Here is a 20,465-nt window from a genome sequence, read left to right as displayed (position 1 = left end):
GGATTCTTTGAAAAGATCAATTGACAGACCTTTAACCAGGCAGGTCAACGAAGAAAAAAAGAGAGAAGACTCAAACTACTACAATCAGAAATAGAAATTGGGGCATTACTACCAATTCTACAGAAATAAAAAGGATTATGAGAGTGTTATGGATAAGTATATACCAACAAATAGAATAAGCAAGGTGAAATGAACAAATTCCTACAACACTAACTTTGTAGTTAAGTTTTTAAATCCAGGTGTGTGTGTCTTCCAGCTTTGTTACTTTATTTCAAGACAGTTTTAGCTATTCTGGGTCCCCTGAGATTTAGAGTTTTCTACATGTAAGACTGTATTATCTGCTCACATTACCTGCATCTCTAATATACTAATAACGACTGATCGGAAAAGGAAATTACAAAAACAATTCCATCTATAATAGCATCAAAAAGAATAAAATAAATCCTTTAGAATTTTTTTTAGGTTTTTATTTAAGTAATCTCTACACCCAATGTGTGGCTTGAACTCATGACCCCGAAATCAAGAGCTACACACTCTCCCGACTAAACCAGCAAGGTACCCATAAAATGCTTAAGAATTAACCAATGAGGTGAAAGCCTTGTACAATGAAAACTACAAAATACTGCTGGAAGAAATTAAGACATAAATGAATGGAAGCACATCCCAATGCTCACAGACTGCAAGACTTTACTGTGAACATTATCAACGCTACCAAAAGCAACCTAGAGTTATGCAATTCCCGTGAAAATCTCAACGGTGTTCTTTACAAAAACAAACACCCATACATCATGAAAAACTTAACAAAGATTGAGGACTCACATATCTAGATTTAAAAGCATACAACAGGGTTGCCTGGGTGGCTCAGTGGGTTAAGCCTCGGGTCATGATCTCAGTGTCCTGGGATTGAGCCCCACATCAGGCTTTCTGCTCTGCCTGCCTCTCTGCCTGCTTGTGATCTCTCTCTCTCCCTCTCTCTGTGTCAAATAAATAAATAAATAAGAATCTTTAGAAAATAAAAGCATGCAACAAAGCTGCAGTAATAAAAACAGTAAGACATTAACATAAAGCCAGACAGATAGGGCAATGGAATAGAATCAAGATCCCAAAATAAACCATCACATACACAGTCGAATGATTTTAGAAGAGGCTGCTGAGACCATTCAAAGGGGGAAAGAACAGTCTTTCCAACAACAGTACTGGGAAAACTGAATATTCACACACAGAAGAACGAAGCTCAATTCCTACCCAACCACAATGTACAAAACTTACCACACAACAGGTCAAAAATGTAAATGTAAAACATGAAAGTATAAAACTCTTAGAAGAAAACAGAACAAAAGCTTCATGACATCAGATTTGGCCATGACTTCGTGGACTTGACACCAAAGGCAAAAGAAAAAAATAGATGGGTTTCATGTACATTTTAAAGTTCTGTACATGAACAGAATATCAAGTGAAAAGGCAACCTATCTAAACTCCTAAAATGCAGCAACAATCTGATTAAAAACGGAAAAGGACTTGGACATTTCTGTAAAGATACACAAATGGCCAACAAACAAATGAAAAGATAATACTCAGCATCACTAATCACTGGCCAAGAGCACATCAAAACTACAGTGAGATACCACCTCACACTTACTAGGAAGCCTACTATCAAAACCCCACCCCCCAGAAAGTAACAGATGTTAGTAAGGATGTGGAGAAATTAGAACCCTTGTGCACTGCTGGTGGTAATGTAAAATGGTACAGCTGCTGTGAAAAACAGTATGGTGGTTCCTCAAACAAAAACAGAACTACCGTAAGATCCAACAACTCCATTTCTGAGTATGTAATCAAAAAAAATGAAAGCAGGGTCTCAACAAGGTCTCTGTACACCCACATTCACAGCAGCATTATTCAAAATGGGTAAAATATGGAATCAATCCAAGTGCCCATGAACAGATAAACAGGTAAGCAAAATGTGGTTTTATATACAGATTATTAGCCTTAAAAAGAAAATTCTGAAATATGCCATTACATGGATGAACCTTGTAAGACATTGTACTAAATGAGATAAGCCATTCACCAAAAGACCAATTCTGTATGAGGCACTTTTGAAAACAGTCAAAATCAGAGACAGAAATTAGAACAGGGGAGAAGAGGGAAGTATTGTTTAACAGGTACAGTTTCAGTCTCACAGGATGGAATGAGTTCTGGAGACGGACAGTGGTGATGATGGAACATCATCATCAATGTATTTAATACCATTAAACTGTACACCTAAAAATGGTTAAAATTCTAAATTTTGTTAGATATATCTCACCATAATAAAAAAATAGGGGAAAAGAGCATATTAAAGTCTCCAATAAAATTCAGCTTCTATTAAAAAAAAAAAAAAACTCAGGGCGCCTGGGTGGCTCAGTGGGTTAAAGCCTCTGCCCTTGGCTCAGGTCATGATCCCAGGGTCCTGGGATCGAGCCCCGCATCGGGCTCTCTGCTCAGCGGGGAGCCTGCTTCCTTCCCTCTCTCTGCCTGCCTCTCTGCCTACATGTGATCTGCCAAATAAATAAATAAAGTCTTTAAAAAAAAAAACAAAAACCCTCAATTGGGATGCCTGGGTGGCTCAGCTGGTTAAGCATCTGACTGCTGAGTTTGGCTCAGGTCACAATGTCAAGATCCTGGGAGCCAGCCCCACACTGGCCTCCATACTCTGTGGGGAGTCTGCTTGACATTTACTCTCGCCCTGCCCTCCCCCTGCTCACACACATGTGCACCTACATGCTCTTTCTGTAAATAAGTTGATAAAATCAATCTTGAAAACAAAAGAAACCTCGTTTTCATGTGGATGACATGCATACATCAAACACACGTGGACACCCACACCAGCCGCACTATGAAGCCTCCTACATAAGAACAAGACTCTCATACCTTTACTACAGTTGGTCTCACTTTCTGGTTTTTCTACCACAGGTTCTAAAGTAGGTTCTTTGTGTTCAGTTTTTTCCTCCACTTTTTCCCTTTCTTTCTTCTCCAACTCACATTCCTTTTCCTGTTCTTTGATCTTCTGCAGTTCTTTTTCCTTTTCCTGCTGTCTTTCTAGTTCTTTCTCTTTTTCTTGCTTTCTTTCTTTTTCCAGCTCTCTCTGCTTCTCCTGCTCTCTCTCCAGTTCTCTCTCCTTCTCCTGCTGCCTCTCCCTCTCTCTCTCCCTCTCCTTCTCTCGCTCGCGCTCTTGTTCCCTCTCGAGTTCTTTCTCTCGCTCCCGCTCTTTGTCCCGCTCCCTGTCTCTCATCTCCTCTGGAGGCGGCTGCTTGTCCACTATGCCGAGCTTCTCATCCAGTCGTTTCAGCTTCTCCGCACACGCCGCCTTCCTTTGCTCTTCCATTCTTCGCTCTTCCTCTTCACGCCGTTTCCGAGCGCGCTCCACGGCCGCAGAAAGTTCTGACTGCTGTCTTCGTCTTTGCTTCCAAATTTCATCTTCATCTGGCACTTGCTGCTTGGCAGGGAAAGGGCCTGGTCTTCCAGGCACTGCCTGTCGGTCTGGAGGAGGATGCTGCAACATTACAATAAATGATAAGGTGAATATGACAGATCTAGTTCCAAATAACAATGGGTATCACAGACATGAAGAGGGAAGGAAAAACTCGACAAAATGTCATGACTATTTCTGATAAAGCATACATATGAAAATACAAACAAGTAGTAACATGGGGAAAATATTTAGATAATTCTCCAAACTAAGACCAGAACAATTAATCTAGGCCACATACCTATTTATTGTGGCAGACATTACTGTGCAAAGAATTTGTTGAATAAAATAAGAAGCTGTCACAACATGATTTCAAAATCTAAATTTAGACACGAAGGAATTTAGAATGTGAGTGCTCGTAACTCAGCGATGGAACCCCTAGAGAGAAAGTCCATGAAGATGCAGAACAGTGTCATGTGAGCCCTGAGAAGACAAAAGGTGCAGTTACAGGGAAAAACAGCCAGCCAGAGATGCTAAGTGAAGACGAAGACACGACTACTGCCGACACTTCACAGAAGAAGAAATCCCTGGAAATCAGCCTGTACAGACAGTTCTTGATCTCTGAATTGAAAGCTGCAGAAATGCACACCCAGAACCCACAGTGGAACGTAGGCATCACCTGAAAGACTTCGAACTGGTACGTTCTAGAACAATGACAACCACTGCCAGTAACTATGGGAAAATTAGCAGGATAAGAGCACCTGAAGCGCTGGAATGTTAAAATAAAAATAAAATAAATAAAATAAAAAGTACTCATTTTTATTAGCTTGTAGGGTAAAGAAATCTGGAAAGCCACATAACCAGTCAGAATCCTTACAACGGAGAAAACGGGATGATGAAAACACTGGACTAAATATAAAATATATAGATATATATGATCTAGACTCTCTATTTTACTATTACTCTATTTTATGGTCTGGACCTATCTGGCAGAAATCCAAGTAAAGATGCTTAGTTGATCACTAAATATGTAACTCTTGAAGTTAGGGTAGAACTTTAAGGGCTACAGATAAGTTCCACAAGCACATATATAAGATCTTCCAGGGAAAGAGTCAGAAAAAGGAATAAGAACACAGCCCTTAACCCTCCAACACCGAGGGCACGTGGGTGGCTTATTAAGTTAAGTGTCAGACTCTTGATTTCGGCTCAGGTCATGATCTCAGAGCGTGGGATCAAGTCCTGTGCCGGGCTCCACATTCAGTGGGGAGTCTGCTTGGGATTCTCTCATTCCCTCTCTCTCTGCTCCTCCCGCTTCCTGTTGTGTATGTGTGTGTGCACTTCCCCCCTTCAATAAAGGCACAAAAGAAAATACAAACCAAAGAAAGAGAACACAATAGTGTGATGTCTTAAACGTAAAAAAAATAGTCTTTTAAGAAGGACGGAAAGATTAGCTATGTCAGCCGCTACTGAAACTAAGTAAAACGGAGACAAGAGAACTGAACTGGGCAAGATGGAAACCATTACTGACTTTCATAGTAATAGTTTCAAAGGTATAGAGGTGATGAAAAAGTGTAACTGGAAAGGGTTAGATGAGAGAGAAAGTGAGCACAGTAAGCGTAAATAGCTCACTAAAACTATTTCGCCACCAAGGAGAACAGAGAAATAGGGTGGAAACTATAGTAGTAAGGAGGGTAGTAAGGGTTAAGGAAGGTGTGAATTTTCTTAAAGTTTCTTAAGATGGGAGGTGATATTACCGGTGAGCGAAAGAGATGGAAGCAAGGGGCAGTAGAAGGGCTGGTCTTAGCAGCAAGGCCAGGAAGAAGTCAGAATGGGAAGGGCACTGAAATGGGAAAAACAGTTGCTTCTCATCTTCTTAGTGAAATCAGGAGGAAGCATATCGGCTGAGAATAAAGAGGAGCAGAAAAAGAGGAAGAAACGCAAAGAACAAGGTAATATCCATAATTGTTTCAGAAAGTTATTAAATAAGAAACATACAGAAATCTTTCCATTAAAACAAAGTCAAAATACATAAAAAATACATACACCACAAATAATACATAGAGACTGCAAAGAAGCATTTAAGGTTTACCTGCTGTGCAAGCAATTTTGGAGGTGGGGGCAGGTGTGAAGATGGTCCACGTTCCTGTTATAAAGATAAGGACTATTACAAAATAACCAGATAAAAGATATCTAACTAGAAATATTTCTGAACGTACTTAAGTACGCCTTTAGTTTTGAAATTTTATTTATGTAAGCCCTATTCTTTCTCTGAATTTTTTCCTAATGGCAAACTAAATGCAGAAACTTACCTAAAGAAATGAAACACCTAGAACATATTGAGAATCAAATACAATACATACTCACTTGCTACAGTTACAACCCTATTCACTTGCTAATATATACCTCAATGTCACACACACAAATCAAGACACCAAGATATGGCATATGATATTCCTCTATTCTCTTCTAAGAAAGGAATTATCACTCCCCATGTTAAGCCAGTAAATTAAAGTCACATGAAACATGAATTTTATTATTAAAAAAAAACTTGAAAAATTCTTTTTCAGAGTTCACAAATTCTCCAATGACTAACCAATGCCTTAAGGACAAGATTCAAACTTCCCTGAAGAGCACACATTGAACAACTGGTTGTCACGTAGCTCTTTTAACTCCTTTCCTGTATCAAACTACTTGAGATTTACAGAATGTGCCATGCTTTCTCATGCTTCTCTACTCTGAACATGTTACCACTGCTTAAAATTTCTCTCTTCCCTTTGTTTCCTGGTTAATTCCCACTTCAAGTACCGAGTCTTTGGCAAAACCTTTTCCAGAGAATGCGCTAAGAACCCACTACGTGCGCTCTGCCACACCAGCTGTCACACTGTCTTGCAAATGATACCTGATGTCTTTTCATTTTACAGAGACTGCTAGCTACCTACCTTATCTCCTTGAAGGGAAAGTTTCTCATCTGTTCTGAATGAATTCAACAACTACATGCTGAGGGCACTAGGTGTGGAGTGGGTTCTCTGGACGACAGCCCTTTTTAATTCCCAGCTTGCAATGCAGTTTCTTGGAAGTAGGATCAAGTGTATCTGTTTACCTACATTACCTCCTTTCTTTAACAATGTTCTTCAAAATGACTCACACTTAAGAGATTTCTCTACTCCTTACATGTGATTTTCCTACTCAGCATACTATTTCACATATGAATACTGACTAGAATTTACAGAATACTCAATCAACCATAAAGCACTTAGCAATGTTTGGAAAAACAGTTTATAAAAACTTAGTAAGTGTCAGACTCTTGTCAGACTTTAATAGGACCACACTATTACAAGACAGAAAAAAAGTGAAATTTTAGTTTCTATTTAATAATTTTAGCTACTATATTGACAGTTCCTGTAAATATGCAATAAAATTGTGGCTTACATCTTCAACTACTCAAGACAAAAGATAATTTCCTTCCTAACTCTTCTTTCAACTTTATGATGAATTCAATGAAAGTTCAGGTAGTGAATATGATCTCCTTAAGTCCAACAAACCTGGTTAAACGGAGGTCCCTTCCCATAGGGACCTTTTGACAGCGATGGTTGGGCAGGTATCTGAGAAGAGGACTGAGCGTTGCGAGCTTCATCTGCTTCTTTTCGGTTTTCAGTGTTTTCAGAAGCTTTTGAACCTTGATCCTCACTAAGGAATCAAAATCCAGGTGAAGTAAGAAAGGAGACAGACTACACCATAAGTAAAAGTGTTTTGTCTATATAAGATTATTTGTATATGGGTTGGGGGGGGGGAGTATATCAAGGAATGAGATGGTCTTGTGACCTAGTAGTGTATTCATTCATTCATTCATTCTATGCCATATATCCATATGGAATTGGGTTTAGCCAAGTTATCATCACAAGGTCTGAAGTACAGTAGCATAATTGTCAAATACGGACACTCACACTTGACATACAACTTCACAAAGGACTACAGCCCCACCATTTTGTATCACTCCAACCCCAAAAGTCTCATCTAAATGCAACCAAGTAATACTATAATTAATACCTGTGTTCTAATTTATCCTGACTTAATGAAAAGACAGAAGTCAAACTACAGTATTTTTTTTTAATCACAAGTGCAAGGCAGTTCATAACTGATCTCGAAACAGCAGTATACTACAATCCCATGGCTAAAAACTACCAACTCTACCAAATTGTCTAGCGACTAATAGCGTGTGCATGCAAGCACCTTATATTTTAACAGCCCAATTTTTATGGTATATAACTCATGTATTTCTGATTCTGATGCTCCTATATTGGAGAAGAGATGTGAAGCTCCCATTCTTCAAACTTTAATGCTGCTTGCTGAAGTGTAAAAACTCAAAGACTTGAGGCAGTTCCAGTAACTCAAGTGATTTTTCTCTAGTTTTGTAAATATGAAGCAAGTAACAAGTTTGAAATAGTCCCTGATGTGGTCTTCCAAGAAATCACCATTTAGATGGTTAGGATCTAAACATCTTTTTAAACATATGTATTTTCTTTAGAAGCATAAAATTTTAGTTCCTTGATTAGCTGTACTTTTAAAATTTGGCTCAATAGTCACCTTCCCAACTCAGTAAGTTCTTGGAGTAAAATACAGAAATTCTATAAAAAGAGAACAAAGGACTATTGATGAAGCCTCTGCACAGATGGATAATGTTATACGAATGAATTCATAGTATCACTCGTGGAAGGTATCCAACAGCTTACCTGCTGCTTTCCTTAGGACTACTACTTCCTTGCTCATCATCATCACTGAAATTCAGCTGTTCTGTATAATCAACTTCCATCTGAGCACCTATTAAATTAAGGAAAATTCAGACTGACTGTTTAAAAACATCTAAGAACTAAAAGTAATTAATTTTGCCTCTTACCTGCCCAACCTTCATCAGCTTCGGCATCTAGGTTATCAAATTTATCAAGCTCCTTCAGTTCTGATGCACTAAGGATGGAGGGGCGTTCAGGCTCAGAGGCCCATGAAGGCGGTGGACCCCTTCCTCGAAGGCCTCTAATGAACAGAGGTTATGAGGGGAAAAGATACAAAGTTTTAATGATTATAAATTACATAAATATCAAAAGACTAAAATTTAATTCATTTCAATTCAACATTAGTATTGTCTAATATACTATCGTCTTAATATACAAAATATTTTGTACCTGACATGTGTTATGAAGAAATTCTGTTAATACATAAATTCAGGACAATATATATAATTCTGTTACAAGTATTTAATATCAGAAAATGGGTTTTTTTAATTGCCAAAAATTTAAGATAAAACAAATATGTTAAAGAATTATATGGCTAAGCCTAATACTAATATCAAAATAAAGAATGTTAAGAAAAGTCATTGAGGAGAATGCTCAAGTCTCACATTATGCAAAAAAAGGAAAGAAAGAAAGAAAAAAGAAAATGGGAAGTCATTTAACCCATGGAATTAGAAGAACAGATAAAAAACTATCACGTCTTACCAGGGACATGATTTTCAGTTTTCAGAATCTTATGTCAATTTAAAGGGTTTGTTTTTTTTTTTAAAGATTTTATTTATTTATTTAAGAGAGACAGAGATCACAAGGAGCAGAGAGGCAGAGAGAAGCAGGCTCCCTCCTGAGCAGAAAGCCCGATTTGGGGCTTGATCCCAGGATCCTAGGATCATGGTAGGATCATGACCTGAGCCAAAGGCAGATGCTTAATGGACTGAGCCACCCAAGTACCCCCAATTTAAAGTTTTAGAAGAATAAAGTACTGTTGTGTCTTATAGAAGTCAATTATCTGGGGCACCTGGGCGGCTCAGTGGGTGAAGCCTCTGCCTTCAGCTCAGGTCATGTTCTCAGGGTCCTAGGATCGAGCCCCACACGGGGCTCTCTGCTCAGCAGGAAGCCTGCTCCCCCACCCCCTGCCTGCCTCTCTACCTACTTGTGATCTCTCTCTATCAAATAAATAAATAAAAATCTTTAAAAAAAAAAAAGTCAATTATTTGTTCCTGGCAACTCTATTCTGAGGTCAAAATAATGAATCAATCACCATAATTCATTCAACCTCCAGGAAATCTTTATTTTTTCCTTCCAACCTCCTCCAGAAAATCTTAATGAGCACATATGTGCCTTTGTGCTTTGGCAACTTTTATTATTTAATAGCCTTACTTGTTTGTTTCAGATAAAGAAGGTGGAAACCTCATGGGACCATGAAGAGGAGGATACGCCATCCTCGGATACTGCTGAAACATCTGAATGAAGAAAACAAAATTGGAAAAATTTGTAACCAAGTTATATATGTAAAAAAAGGGTTACCCTAACTAAATCTGAGATTATAATTTACAGAAAGTAAGATTCTAATAAACCATCCTATGAATAATTAGCTCTATCAACTGATATATATCATCATTTACTCACAGTAACAAGCTATCTGTCAAGAAACTGCATCTAGCAAGACTTTACAAATAGAGGTAATAACTAGGACACATCCTAGGAAGAACTTCTGCCATCCCATTACCAAAATAACATAAACAATTACGTACCAACACGAAAAACCTAAAAAGACAACATGCACGCACCCCAGAGAACTGCAAAGCCTTAAGTTTAAAGACTTGAAAGAAAATAATGTGACACTTCATCATAATGTAGATTAACTGAAGACGGATTTATTGGTAAAGAGAAATTCAGTTTAGATAAAAGTATGGTCCATAACCCAAGGGAGTGAGGAAGACGGTGTGTACCGGAGAGTTCCCATGGGTGGGAAACAGGTGGATCCCGATTCAGGTTAGTATACAGATCATAATCCTCAACTGCTCTCTATGCTAACCTGGATTCAAGAAACTAAGTTTAGAAGTTTAAAGCTAGATTATAAAGACAAAAACACCAAGAGAAGGGAACAGATGTCAAAAGACATGCTTGTAACTATCTGCTTATAACCAAGTCAAAATACAAAAAGAAGAAAGCAAAGAAGGAAAGAGGGAGAAAAAAGGAAGGAGAGAGGGTGGGGAGGAAGGAGAGGGAGGCAGGCAAGAAGAGAAAAGAAGGAAGACTGTACTACCTTGAATACTAATTTATATCCTGAAACAGATCAGCTTTTCTTAAATAAAAAACAGTAACAACAACAAAATCCTGTTAGGTAAAGAAATTACTCTGTACTTGAAGAAAGGTTATCATTCCATCTAAAGAGGCGATTTCTAACTAGGGTTAGAGCAAACTTAATGAAGTTAAGCAGCAGCTGAAGCTCAAATGGAGAAGTTTTTGGTCTGGTGAATACTAAGAATTTCTGGTTACATCGCTGTGTACTGAAAGTCAGCAAACACACAGCTGGAGGCAAATGTTCACAGGTAAAGTTTCATTAGATCCCTCAGGCAGAGAGATTAATTTCACGTACTAAATGCTTAAAATTTAGGAATTTGCCACAAAAAAACTGTAGAAACTATCTTTAAATTCTCAATATATAGTGATGGTTTTAAGAACACTTTTGTTTTTGTTAGTTAGCGGAATACCTTATTCAAATAGAATGACTGCCCCACCGGGAGAAGAGCCCACCTGATCTCCGCGATCAAAACTTTCCCGTCTACATCCCGCCCCAAGCCTAAACTTCAGGGCTCTGCGGAAGAACGATTTGAAACTATTTCCCGTCTACATCCCGCCCCAAGCCTAAACTTCAGGGCTCTGCGGAAGAACAATTTGGAACTATTAGGCAACAGTAGGTGTAAATAATTTTTCAAGACCAGGTCAGCATATAAGACTAATTTTTATCATACTCCTAAAATTAAAAAAATTATTTTTTAATTATTTATTTCCCTCCTCTACCCTAGAATAATTAAATACTACAAAGAAATAGAAAATGTGAAAAAAATATGGGTATTTAGAGCCTGAATACTTAGGAATTAAATCATAATAAAAATAAATATAAGAACCAGACCTTTGACTCTTCTTGAGATGAAGGGTCCCCTAAAAAATGTTAGTTTATTTACTTGGGCACATGTAATTTACCGTATCGTTTCACAGGAGGCACCACATCTACCCATTAGTTTACAGAAATATATGGGTCACAAGTATATATTAAATAAAACGACAAACACAGATTCAGCAAAACCCAGACTATGAGAAACTCCACAGGTTAACAAATAAATTCTAACAAGCTCAAAAAAGGGGGGGAGGGGGAGTGGTATGGAGGAAAGGAGTTACCAAAGATAACAGGTGTCCTAAGAAAAGTATCAACTCAAAGAATAGATGTTATTTGGATCCTAATCATGAGATAATCAGACAAATCTGAATACTGACTTGGTATTTTTTTAAAACTCTTTAGGGGCACCTGGGTGGCACAGTCAGTTGGGTGTCCAACTCTTGGTTTCACCTCAGGTGGTGACCTCAGGGCTGTGAGACTGAGCCCGTGTCAGGCTCTGCACGCAGGGTGAAGTCTGCTTAAGACTCTCCCTCCCCCCACTCTACCCCACCCATAAGTAATAAACAAATCTTTAAAAAATTTTTAAAAATAAAAGAACAAAAACTATCCTTTTAGGTATAACGCCATGGTGGATTCTTCTCCTAGTCTTCATGTTTTAAAATACAACCTAAAATACATATGGATGAAATCATGTATCTAGGATGTTGCTAGTAAATGGAGGTGGTGGGAAATAGCTCAACCAAGACTGACCCCAAGTTGTTAACTACTGAAGATGGATGGTAGATATGGAAGAAGGGGGAAGTTCACTGTACTATTATTTCTGTTTTTTAATATGTTCAAAGTATTCCATAATGAGAAGTGAAAAAGAACGTAAAGGTATGTTTACCAACGAAAACTTTAGAACTAAAGCACATACTAACCTTTTTTGTGCCATGAACCACTCTTTAGCAGTCTGTTTTAAAATTCATAATTTAAAATACAGAGTACTACAAAAGAAAAACACTTACGCTAAAATTTTGTTAACACAGTATTTTTAAAAAAAAATTGTGATATGGTAATATATGTGCTTTTTCGTTAAATAAAGAGTGGGGCTACCCATGGGTCTAATAACTACTTTGAAGTATCACTAAATGTATTTTGCCACACCCACCATTTTGACAGGAAATGGATATATATGATCCCTATTAATGATAAAAACCAGGGTACTCCTGATACTTCTGTGATTTATTTCCTGCATCCATAATCGAGAGAAATGGTTATTTTTAGTTAGATGTTAATGCAAATAAAGACCTGAACTTTCCCCCATTGTAATTCTCTCCTTGGAACCCAGAGCAAAAACCTATTTAACAACTCACTCCTTTAACAATACTTACATAAGGAGGCATCATGGCTCTGTACTGGGAAGCAAGAGCAGGCTGCTGTCCGTTCAGTTTGGCCTGTGGAGGACCACAAGCTATCCTCTTTTCCACCACTTTGAGAATATCATTCTGTTCTGATGTTCCAGCTGTGCTTTCATCCTGGGCAGAGAGCTTTTCATCTTGGTCAGATGTCAAAGGTGAGCCAGCAGACTTACCACCATCTCTCCAACAAGCAACATCTGGTATGGAGAAAGGTAAGAAATTCAATTAAAACAAAGAAAGAGCACCACAGAATTCAGTACTGAAATTTAAAAGGGGGCAGGGGCATAAGAAAAAAGCTAAAAATGGAACACGGTGAAATAAAACAAGGCATATTTCAAAATTCAAGAGAGTAACAACACAGTGAAGAGGCAGTGAAAATCTAATCTAGGCCCTACTCCTTTCAAAGTGTTAGGTAATCAAGAACAGTGGCTTCCAAAGCAGAGCAGACGGACCAAGAGGGTCCCACCAAAAGTAAATACTGTGGTTGGGGAAGAAATTATTAGAACTTCTCTACCGAGCTTTACCAATATTTGGTATAGAGATTAAAGTCACTATTCTACCTGAGGTGTCCTGAGGGAAGAGGGATAGTAGTCCTGTGGTGGTGACAATGATGCCCTCATCTGTTTTCAGGCTACTATGGCTAGTTACCTGTGCCCCAAGGGGGCAAATTTAGTGACTATATTATCTGGTAAAACTATACTCAGTGAAACAGGTAAATGATTTTACAAGGCATCTCTTCAGCAGGCAGCCTCTAAGATGATCCAAAAGGGGTTTCCAGCTCCTGGTCTTCACACCCCGCACCAGGACTGGTTTGTGTTACCTAAAGAATATAGCAGCAGTGATCACATGCCTCTTACAGGGTTAAGTTATAAAGGACTGGGCTTCCATCCTGAGTCTCTCTTTATCTGGGGAAGCAACACTGCGGGCAGCCCACACACAGAAGAGCTGCGGTGAGTAAACCTGCAACAGCAACCCCGACAAATCAGCATCAGATGACACACTGCAAGGCTGTTGAGAGAGCTCCCGAGCCACAACTCCAGGAAGCAGCTCCCAGATTCCTGACCCTCGCACACTGTGTGAAATCATTAAGTCAGTTCAGCTACCAAATTTGTTAGGCAGTAACCGATAACTGGTGAAAACCAACTGACCAAGAAAACAGTAGAGGGATGCCTGGCTGGCTCAGTGGGTACACAGCAAGGAACTCCTGATCACAGGGTTTTAAGTTCAGGGCCCATGTTGGGTGTAGAAATTACTTAAAATTAAAATAAATAAATATGTAAATGAATGAAAAGAAAATAGTGCTGACAATCTATTTCTAATATAAATACAACAACTGCATAACAATAAAAACTAAAAATAAGAAAAGATGATTTACCCAGATCAGATAAGAAATGAGCCATAAAAAGTATGAAATGTATTAGGTTATCAGAAATATGCATTTGTGGGGTGCCTGGGTGGCTCAGTGGGTTAACTCTCTGTGTTCGGCTCAGGTCACGATCTCAGGGTTCTGGGATCGAACCCCACATCTGGCTCTCTGCTGAGCAGGGACCCTGCTTCCCTCTGTCTGCCTACTTGTGATCTCTCTCTCGTTCAAATGAACAAATAAAATCTTAAAAAAATTAAAAAAAAAAAATACAGATTTGTAACCATCACTGAAAAGAGAAATCTCCCATGTATACAGGATCCTGAGATATTTTCATATCGAAAAGGAAACTAATATAATTAATAAATAAGACATTTAATCTCAAGGATTTTATATTTCTATTTTTAGTTTTATGTCCATAATACAAGTATTCCTCATTATCCAAATTTATTTGGGTCTCTGTTGTGAGTTCAGAAAGCACAAGATGGCTGAATGTTAACAGAGAAGCAAATAAGTGGATACAATTTACAAATAAATATTTGCATATTACAGAGATTGGTTCAAAATTTTAGTACTATAGAAATGACCAGTATTAATGTGCAAAGAACTCACCCAGGCATCTTGTTAAAATGCAAATTTCTAATTCAGTGGGTTGGGTGTGAGGATCAAGATGTATATTTCCCATATGTTCTTAAGTTACACCAATGCTGTGTATGTGAAAACCACAGTGGAATGACAGTAGCCTCTCTTTCTTTTCAAACTAGGTATATCATGCATATAATATTGGGCAGGTTATATTACAAAATACAATAAAAACAGAATCTCATTCACTATTTTTATGAAACAGAAAGTATTCTTACTTGGTGGGCGTAAACTGGGTCCAGGTCCGTAATTGTCATCGCTTGTTTCTTTTTCTTTTTTTTCCTGATCCCCAGCTGCCTGCAGGCTGGGAAATTCTTGCTGAAAATGACTATTCACCTGCATTCCTACAGATTTTGTTAAAACATTAAATGTAACTTTTATGCTGAAGATAATGAAAAAACCCTCCCAGGATAGAGGTGTCTGCGTTTCTCCAATATATTATTTCACTTTTTATATAATTATATATATACACACACACACACACACACACACACACACACACACACATGTATATATATAATTATTCCACTGTTTATATCCATAAAACTTTAAAATATATTTAGAATTAAAATCCCTTGGGAAGTTAATGAACAGCCATGAGGAGATAAGAATCAAAGAAAGGAATCTGCCAGACACTGTTCAGGACTCATTAAGGAAAATGAGAATTTCACTCCTGTGAAATTTTATTACGACTCTGCATTTTCAGAAAGTCAAATTCCTTTGCTAATAACTCTAAGAATCAAATATTAGTACTGAAAAAACATAGGAATCAACTCTGCAAGTACCACAACGAAGCTAAAACACCTTCACTAAATTTATGACTGAACACTGGTTGCACATCACTAGTCACCCATTCACCCACCTACCTCTTTGCCTATTTATTTATATACTTTCATAAATTAAAAGATCTGATTTTATTAACTTGAGGGTGCAGACAGGACCTAGATTTTCAATACAATGTTTTATAGATTTTTCCTGTCTTGCAAGTGGGAAACTTAAATTTTGCTGGGGAGTCGTCATTCCTTGAGGGAGTAGGACTACAGCTACCGTGCCTTACGGCTACTGTCTAGCTCTTCTCTACCATGGAAATCCTGAGTAGCACGTATCTGAAATAGAAGAGGTTAGGGAGCACAGATGATGATAAATATGGTTTCTAGCAATTTACACAATGTCTGGGTACTTTTATGCCCCAAAGAATAGAAGATACAAAGTTTTTTCTGGTCATGTAGGATGAAGATAAAAACAATGTGGGACAGAAGGTATCATAAAACTCCTTTTTAAATCCCTATCATTGGCTCATACATGGGTCTTGGCACTGAAACTTAACTACCCCAAGAGTTCAAAGAAAAACCCTTTTTTTAGGACCTGAGTGTATCCTTGACAATGTTCTCTGTCCTTGTCAAATGCACTCCTTATCTCCTGCACGGCTGTTCAGTAACTATCACACCTAGTCGTTTCCCCAGCTAACGTCCACTTACCATCTCCTTGCCCACCTTGCTTGTTACTGGCCCAAGATTTGGGAGCAGGTGCAACTTCTGGGGGAGCTGCAACCCCAGGTTTTGGTTGTGCTGGTGGAACTTCTGGTGCTCTTGAAAAAAAATATGAACCCATTATTTCAGATATTGTATGTTCAAATAAAATAATAAATATTGTAGTTAAGGTAAATTTGTGAATAGACCGTTTTGGCTACGCATTTACTCATAGCTGCATCTCCCACAAATGCTTTTCCTCTGCAACACTCCTTTAAATAAAGAGTAGCTATTTTCATCCCCCTTCATTTCTTCCTTTTATTTTTATTTTTTTTCATTTCTTCCTTTTAATAACCCCAGGAGAAGACAGCTTTATTTGTCATTTTGTAAAGAAAGAAAAAAAGAAACACTCATTACTGAGTATAATCACTAAAATCTATTTTATAGAGTAAGCATTTATATATAATTAGAAATAACATTATAGGCATACATACTGTCTGGACCGGTGGATTGGCCAGGGCTAAGGCTAAGCAAATTCTCCACCTGGCAGTGAACAGGTTCACCACTGTACTTACTACTGTTATTCAAAGTGGTAACAGCAATTTGCCCAATACATCCCTGTGAGTAAAAGGGGTTTTTTTGCAGGGGGAGGGGAGTGGAGAGACAGAGAGAATCTTTAGCAGGCTCCATGGCTAGAGCCCGATCACAGAACCCGATGCAGGGCTCGATCTCACAACCCTGAGGTCATGAGTTGAGCTGAAATCAAGAGTTGGACACTTGAATAACTAAGCCACTCAGGTGCCCGAGTAAAAAGGCTTTTAAAAGAATCTCCAGTTTTATTCAATCTTTGTATTGAGTTAAGGCTTGAAAATGAAAAAAGATAGTAAGTAGTTAAGAGACTTAAGAGAGGCAAAGTATTTCTGGTACACTCAGACCTGTAACTGGCTCACTGCTACAAAATAATTCTACAACAACTAAGAAACAGAGAAAAATGTCTTCGACAAGTTTTATTCAAATGAAGTCAAATTTACTATATAAAGCTCCCCAAATAGGAGTACAGAAATCAGGTAACAGATAGAGGCAAAAAGCATCAAGTACCCAATCACTTGTATTGTTTCTAAATTACCACTGCTTCAGTTGGTCATCCAATAAACTAAGAGCTTTGCAAAATCCCTGAAATACAGAATGCTAAATATATGCTGAATGACTAAGAGGGACCTTATTAATTCTCTCGCGGCCTGCTTGCTAACTCTTTACTCATTTAAATAGAATTAACCTGAGTACTTGCAATGTGCATCAGGTATAGTTTCAGTGAACCAGCAGACAAATTCTTAGCATCATGGAAATTATTTAGTAGAATCAACCCTTAACTACATTAGAAAGTGAATGCCTCATACGGTAGGGGTTCCAGGGAGCCTGGCACAGTCCGTTAGAAGAGCTGTGATTAGCAATTCCATTATCTGTTCTACCATGACACATGGAAATACTGCCACTAAATCTACTCACACACACACACAATTCATCAAAGGTGACTACGTAAACGACTTCACATGGCCTGAGATAGCTAACATACATAGTTCAACATCTAACACACAGAACAAATGCAAACCGAAGTTCCCTACAGGGGTGGCCTGGCTGGCTCGCTCACTGGAACGTGCAACTCTTGATCTCGGGGTTGTGGGTTTGAGCTCCACATCAGGTGTGGAGATTACTTAAAAATCAAATCTTAAAAAATAAAATTTCCTACAAAGAAACAGTTTCATTTTTTAGTGGACTTTGACTCACTTTTCCTCTTCATGCTGCTCTTGTTTGGATGCCCATCCTGTGCCATCTTTAGGTACAATGTTCACATTAGGGTCATTGCCTTTGTTTTCCGCTTTGAGACTTGGGAGGTTAGCAGGTGGAGGCATACGCCGTGAAATGCCAACTTTTCCAAGACTCTGTAATCCATGTCGAGCTGCAACTAAAGATCAATAACATCAACTTTCTTAGAACATCTATTTTATTGCTGAATTTATTCTTAAGACAATACAGAAAGACAACAGGAGTTAATGGAATCTGGAACTATTAGTTCCTTTTATCTTAAAATAAGAACTTTAAAACTAAGTCAACACAACTGCAACATTAATCCAATGCAGAAATCATATTAAACTATCAAGCTACTGAAAAAACGATTTAAACATTCTAACAATCCTATATACTATGAATAGGAAAACACAGGCAATAAGTGGTTTTGTAATCTTTTCAAAGAATCTGTTTTGAACTCAAAATTTAGTTTATTAGTATATTAGAGAATAAATATCCTAACTCCTAAATCTTTATTAGAGAATAAATATCCTAACTCTACATTCTGAACACTGCTAATATAACATACTTGGTCCAGGGTTCACCTTTCACTATAAATACTGGGCTCAAGGTATCAAAAACCAAAACATCCCAGGACTCCCCCTCTTCTAACTAGAAGTGGTGGTAAATACCCATTACTGTATATTCCTACGCCTCCCAATCTCATTGACCAAGTCTCCCATTCAGAGCAACACAGTTCTACTGACTTTCTGCTGACAACAAATGGGAAAAAAACATATTTTAAAACATAAATTTGCAGGGCCCCTGGGTGGCTCAGTCAGTTAAGCATATGCCCTTGGCTCAGGTTAGGATCCCGGAGTCCCCAGATGGAGCCCCTCGTCAGGCTCTGTGCTCAGAAGGGAGCTTGCTTCTCCCTCTCCTCTGCCCCTCCCCACTCATGCTCCTGGGCTAGCCCGCTCTCTCTCACATAAAATCTTTAAAAAAGGAATAATAAATTTTCTACTGTAAGATATTTAATTCATCCCCTGAAAGATGAGTACATACCTAAAAAGCCCAAAGTACAAAGGGGTGCATAAACATGGGTTCATCCTAGCTTCTAACAGCAATAGCTCCAGAGTACCAACCACACAAACAAAACAAAACGAAGAAAATCATACAAATATATGCCACTTGACTTTACTCACCTGTTGTTTTCTGAGTTTCTAAAGATTTACCCTTGTAAGTATTAAATAAACTGAGTGTTGCATACTTTTTCCCATCCTTTGCTTTTGTGCTCTGGCCTGACTTCTCCGACATTTCGGTGGAAACTCATCGAGTCCAAAACCTCCTGCCACACCCCTTCAAACCTTTAAGACATACATAAGAAAGAAAAATGAGGAAAATTTCAGCTTACTTTGAGAAACTTTCAGTTTCTTAAAAAAGCCTGGGTGGCTCAGTTGGTTAAGTGTCTGCCTTTGGCTTAGGTCCTGACTGGGACTGAGCTCCACGTCAGGCTCCCTCCCTGCTCAGCAGGGAGTCTGCTTCCCTACCCCTGCGTGCATCCGCGCTCTCGCTCTCTCAAATCAATACATTCTTAAAACAAACAAACAAACAAACAAAACTCAGTAAATTCAAATGTCCCCCAAATTTCTGAAAACAAAACAAAACAGAACAAAACACTGAGGAATGAAATTCATCTTCAGTAACTGGCGTCGATAAAATGTCGTACCTGTTTAATACTGTCAAATTCCAAGAACACACAACAAAATCAAACTAAACTGCCCTGCATTCAGTAAACACATTAGTCATTTACGGTTTGTAACTGCTTAACTGTATCATAGAGAATTAAGAAGTTTAATCCAGAGGCACCTGGCTGGGACAGTTGGTAAAGCATGCTACTAGTTGGTAAAGCATGCTACTCTCGATCTGCTCAAAACTGTGTTAAAGCCCCACACTGCCTGTGGAGCCTACTTAAAAAAAAGAATTTTAACCCATACTGAAATGAACAGATCAAATACAGTACATCTATGGAGACTGTCTATTTAACAAATATTATTTAATTTAATAGGCTTGAGGTGACAGACATAAATCAATATCTGCATATGGAATGCAAACATGATAGAAGAATTAACATCATTCCTGTGTTCAGGCAGTATGTATCTAACAGATCTGTAGTAATTTAACAATTTAGAATAAAAAGAAACATTCTATTTTCTCTGCGTTCTGCAAAGAGTAAAACACTTCCTCATAAACCAAAGGTACCTAAAAACAATATTCTATTTCATGGCTATGGATTAGGTGTTCAAGAAATAGTATCAACTTATCAAAACAATTCTCTGTGTATATGGTAAGTTCTTTTAAGAAAATAGTATTTTAAAAAATATTCATTTACAAAGAGAATTTCATCGTTGGAGGGAAAAATACACAAATTAGCTCTCATACTATTTCCCTTACCT

The 20,465-nt window shown here is 38.1% G+C and overlaps 1 protein-coding gene across 16 annotated transcripts in view; it reads right to left on the bottom strand.

Annotated features, from left to right (window-relative positions):
• The window catches only part of PRRC2C (proline rich coiled-coil 2C), a 95,854-nt gene that overhangs the window by 50,972 nt on the left and 24,417 nt on the right, over window positions 1–20,465 (bottom strand). For 12 of the 16 annotated variants that reach the window (XM_045084592.1, XM_045084600.1, XM_045084603.1 and 9 more), the window contains exons 2-12: window positions 19,215–19,376; window positions 18,010–18,187; window positions 16,234–16,343; window positions 14,974–15,099; window positions 12,724–12,947; window positions 9,607–9,689; window positions 8,340–8,473; window positions 8,176–8,263; window positions 6,988–7,132; window positions 5,535–5,588; window positions 2,908–3,529 (exon numbers count right to left, since the gene is read on the bottom strand). In XM_045084592.1, the coding sequence (XP_044940527.1) occupies window positions 2,908–3,529; window positions 5,535–5,588; window positions 6,988–7,132; window positions 8,176–8,263; window positions 8,340–8,473; window positions 9,607–9,689; window positions 12,724–12,947; window positions 14,974–15,099; window positions 16,234–16,343; window positions 18,010–18,187; window positions 19,215–19,326 (1,876 nt within the window). In that variant the 5' untranslated portion in view covers window positions 19,327–19,376. The remainder of the gene's footprint in view (window positions 1–2,907; window positions 3,530–5,534; window positions 5,589–6,987; window positions 7,133–8,175; window positions 8,264–8,339; window positions 8,474–9,606; window positions 9,690–12,723; window positions 12,948–14,973; window positions 15,100–16,233; window positions 16,344–18,009; window positions 18,188–19,214; window positions 19,377–20,465) is intronic. The other 4 variants (XM_045084593.1, XM_045084596.1, XM_045084602.1 and 1 more) reach the window with 2 other exon arrangements.

The sequence above is a fragment of the Mustela putorius genome, unplaced genomic scaffold, assembly GCF_011764305.1.
Source record: "Mustela putorius furo isolate JIRA1106 unplaced genomic scaffold, ASM1176430v1.1 tig00000785_pilon_pilon_pilon, whole genome shotgun sequence".
NCBI lineage: Eukaryota > Metazoa > Chordata > Mammalia > Carnivora > Mustelidae > Mustela > Mustela putorius.
This window is presented reverse-complemented; position numbering and strand designations above follow the sequence as displayed.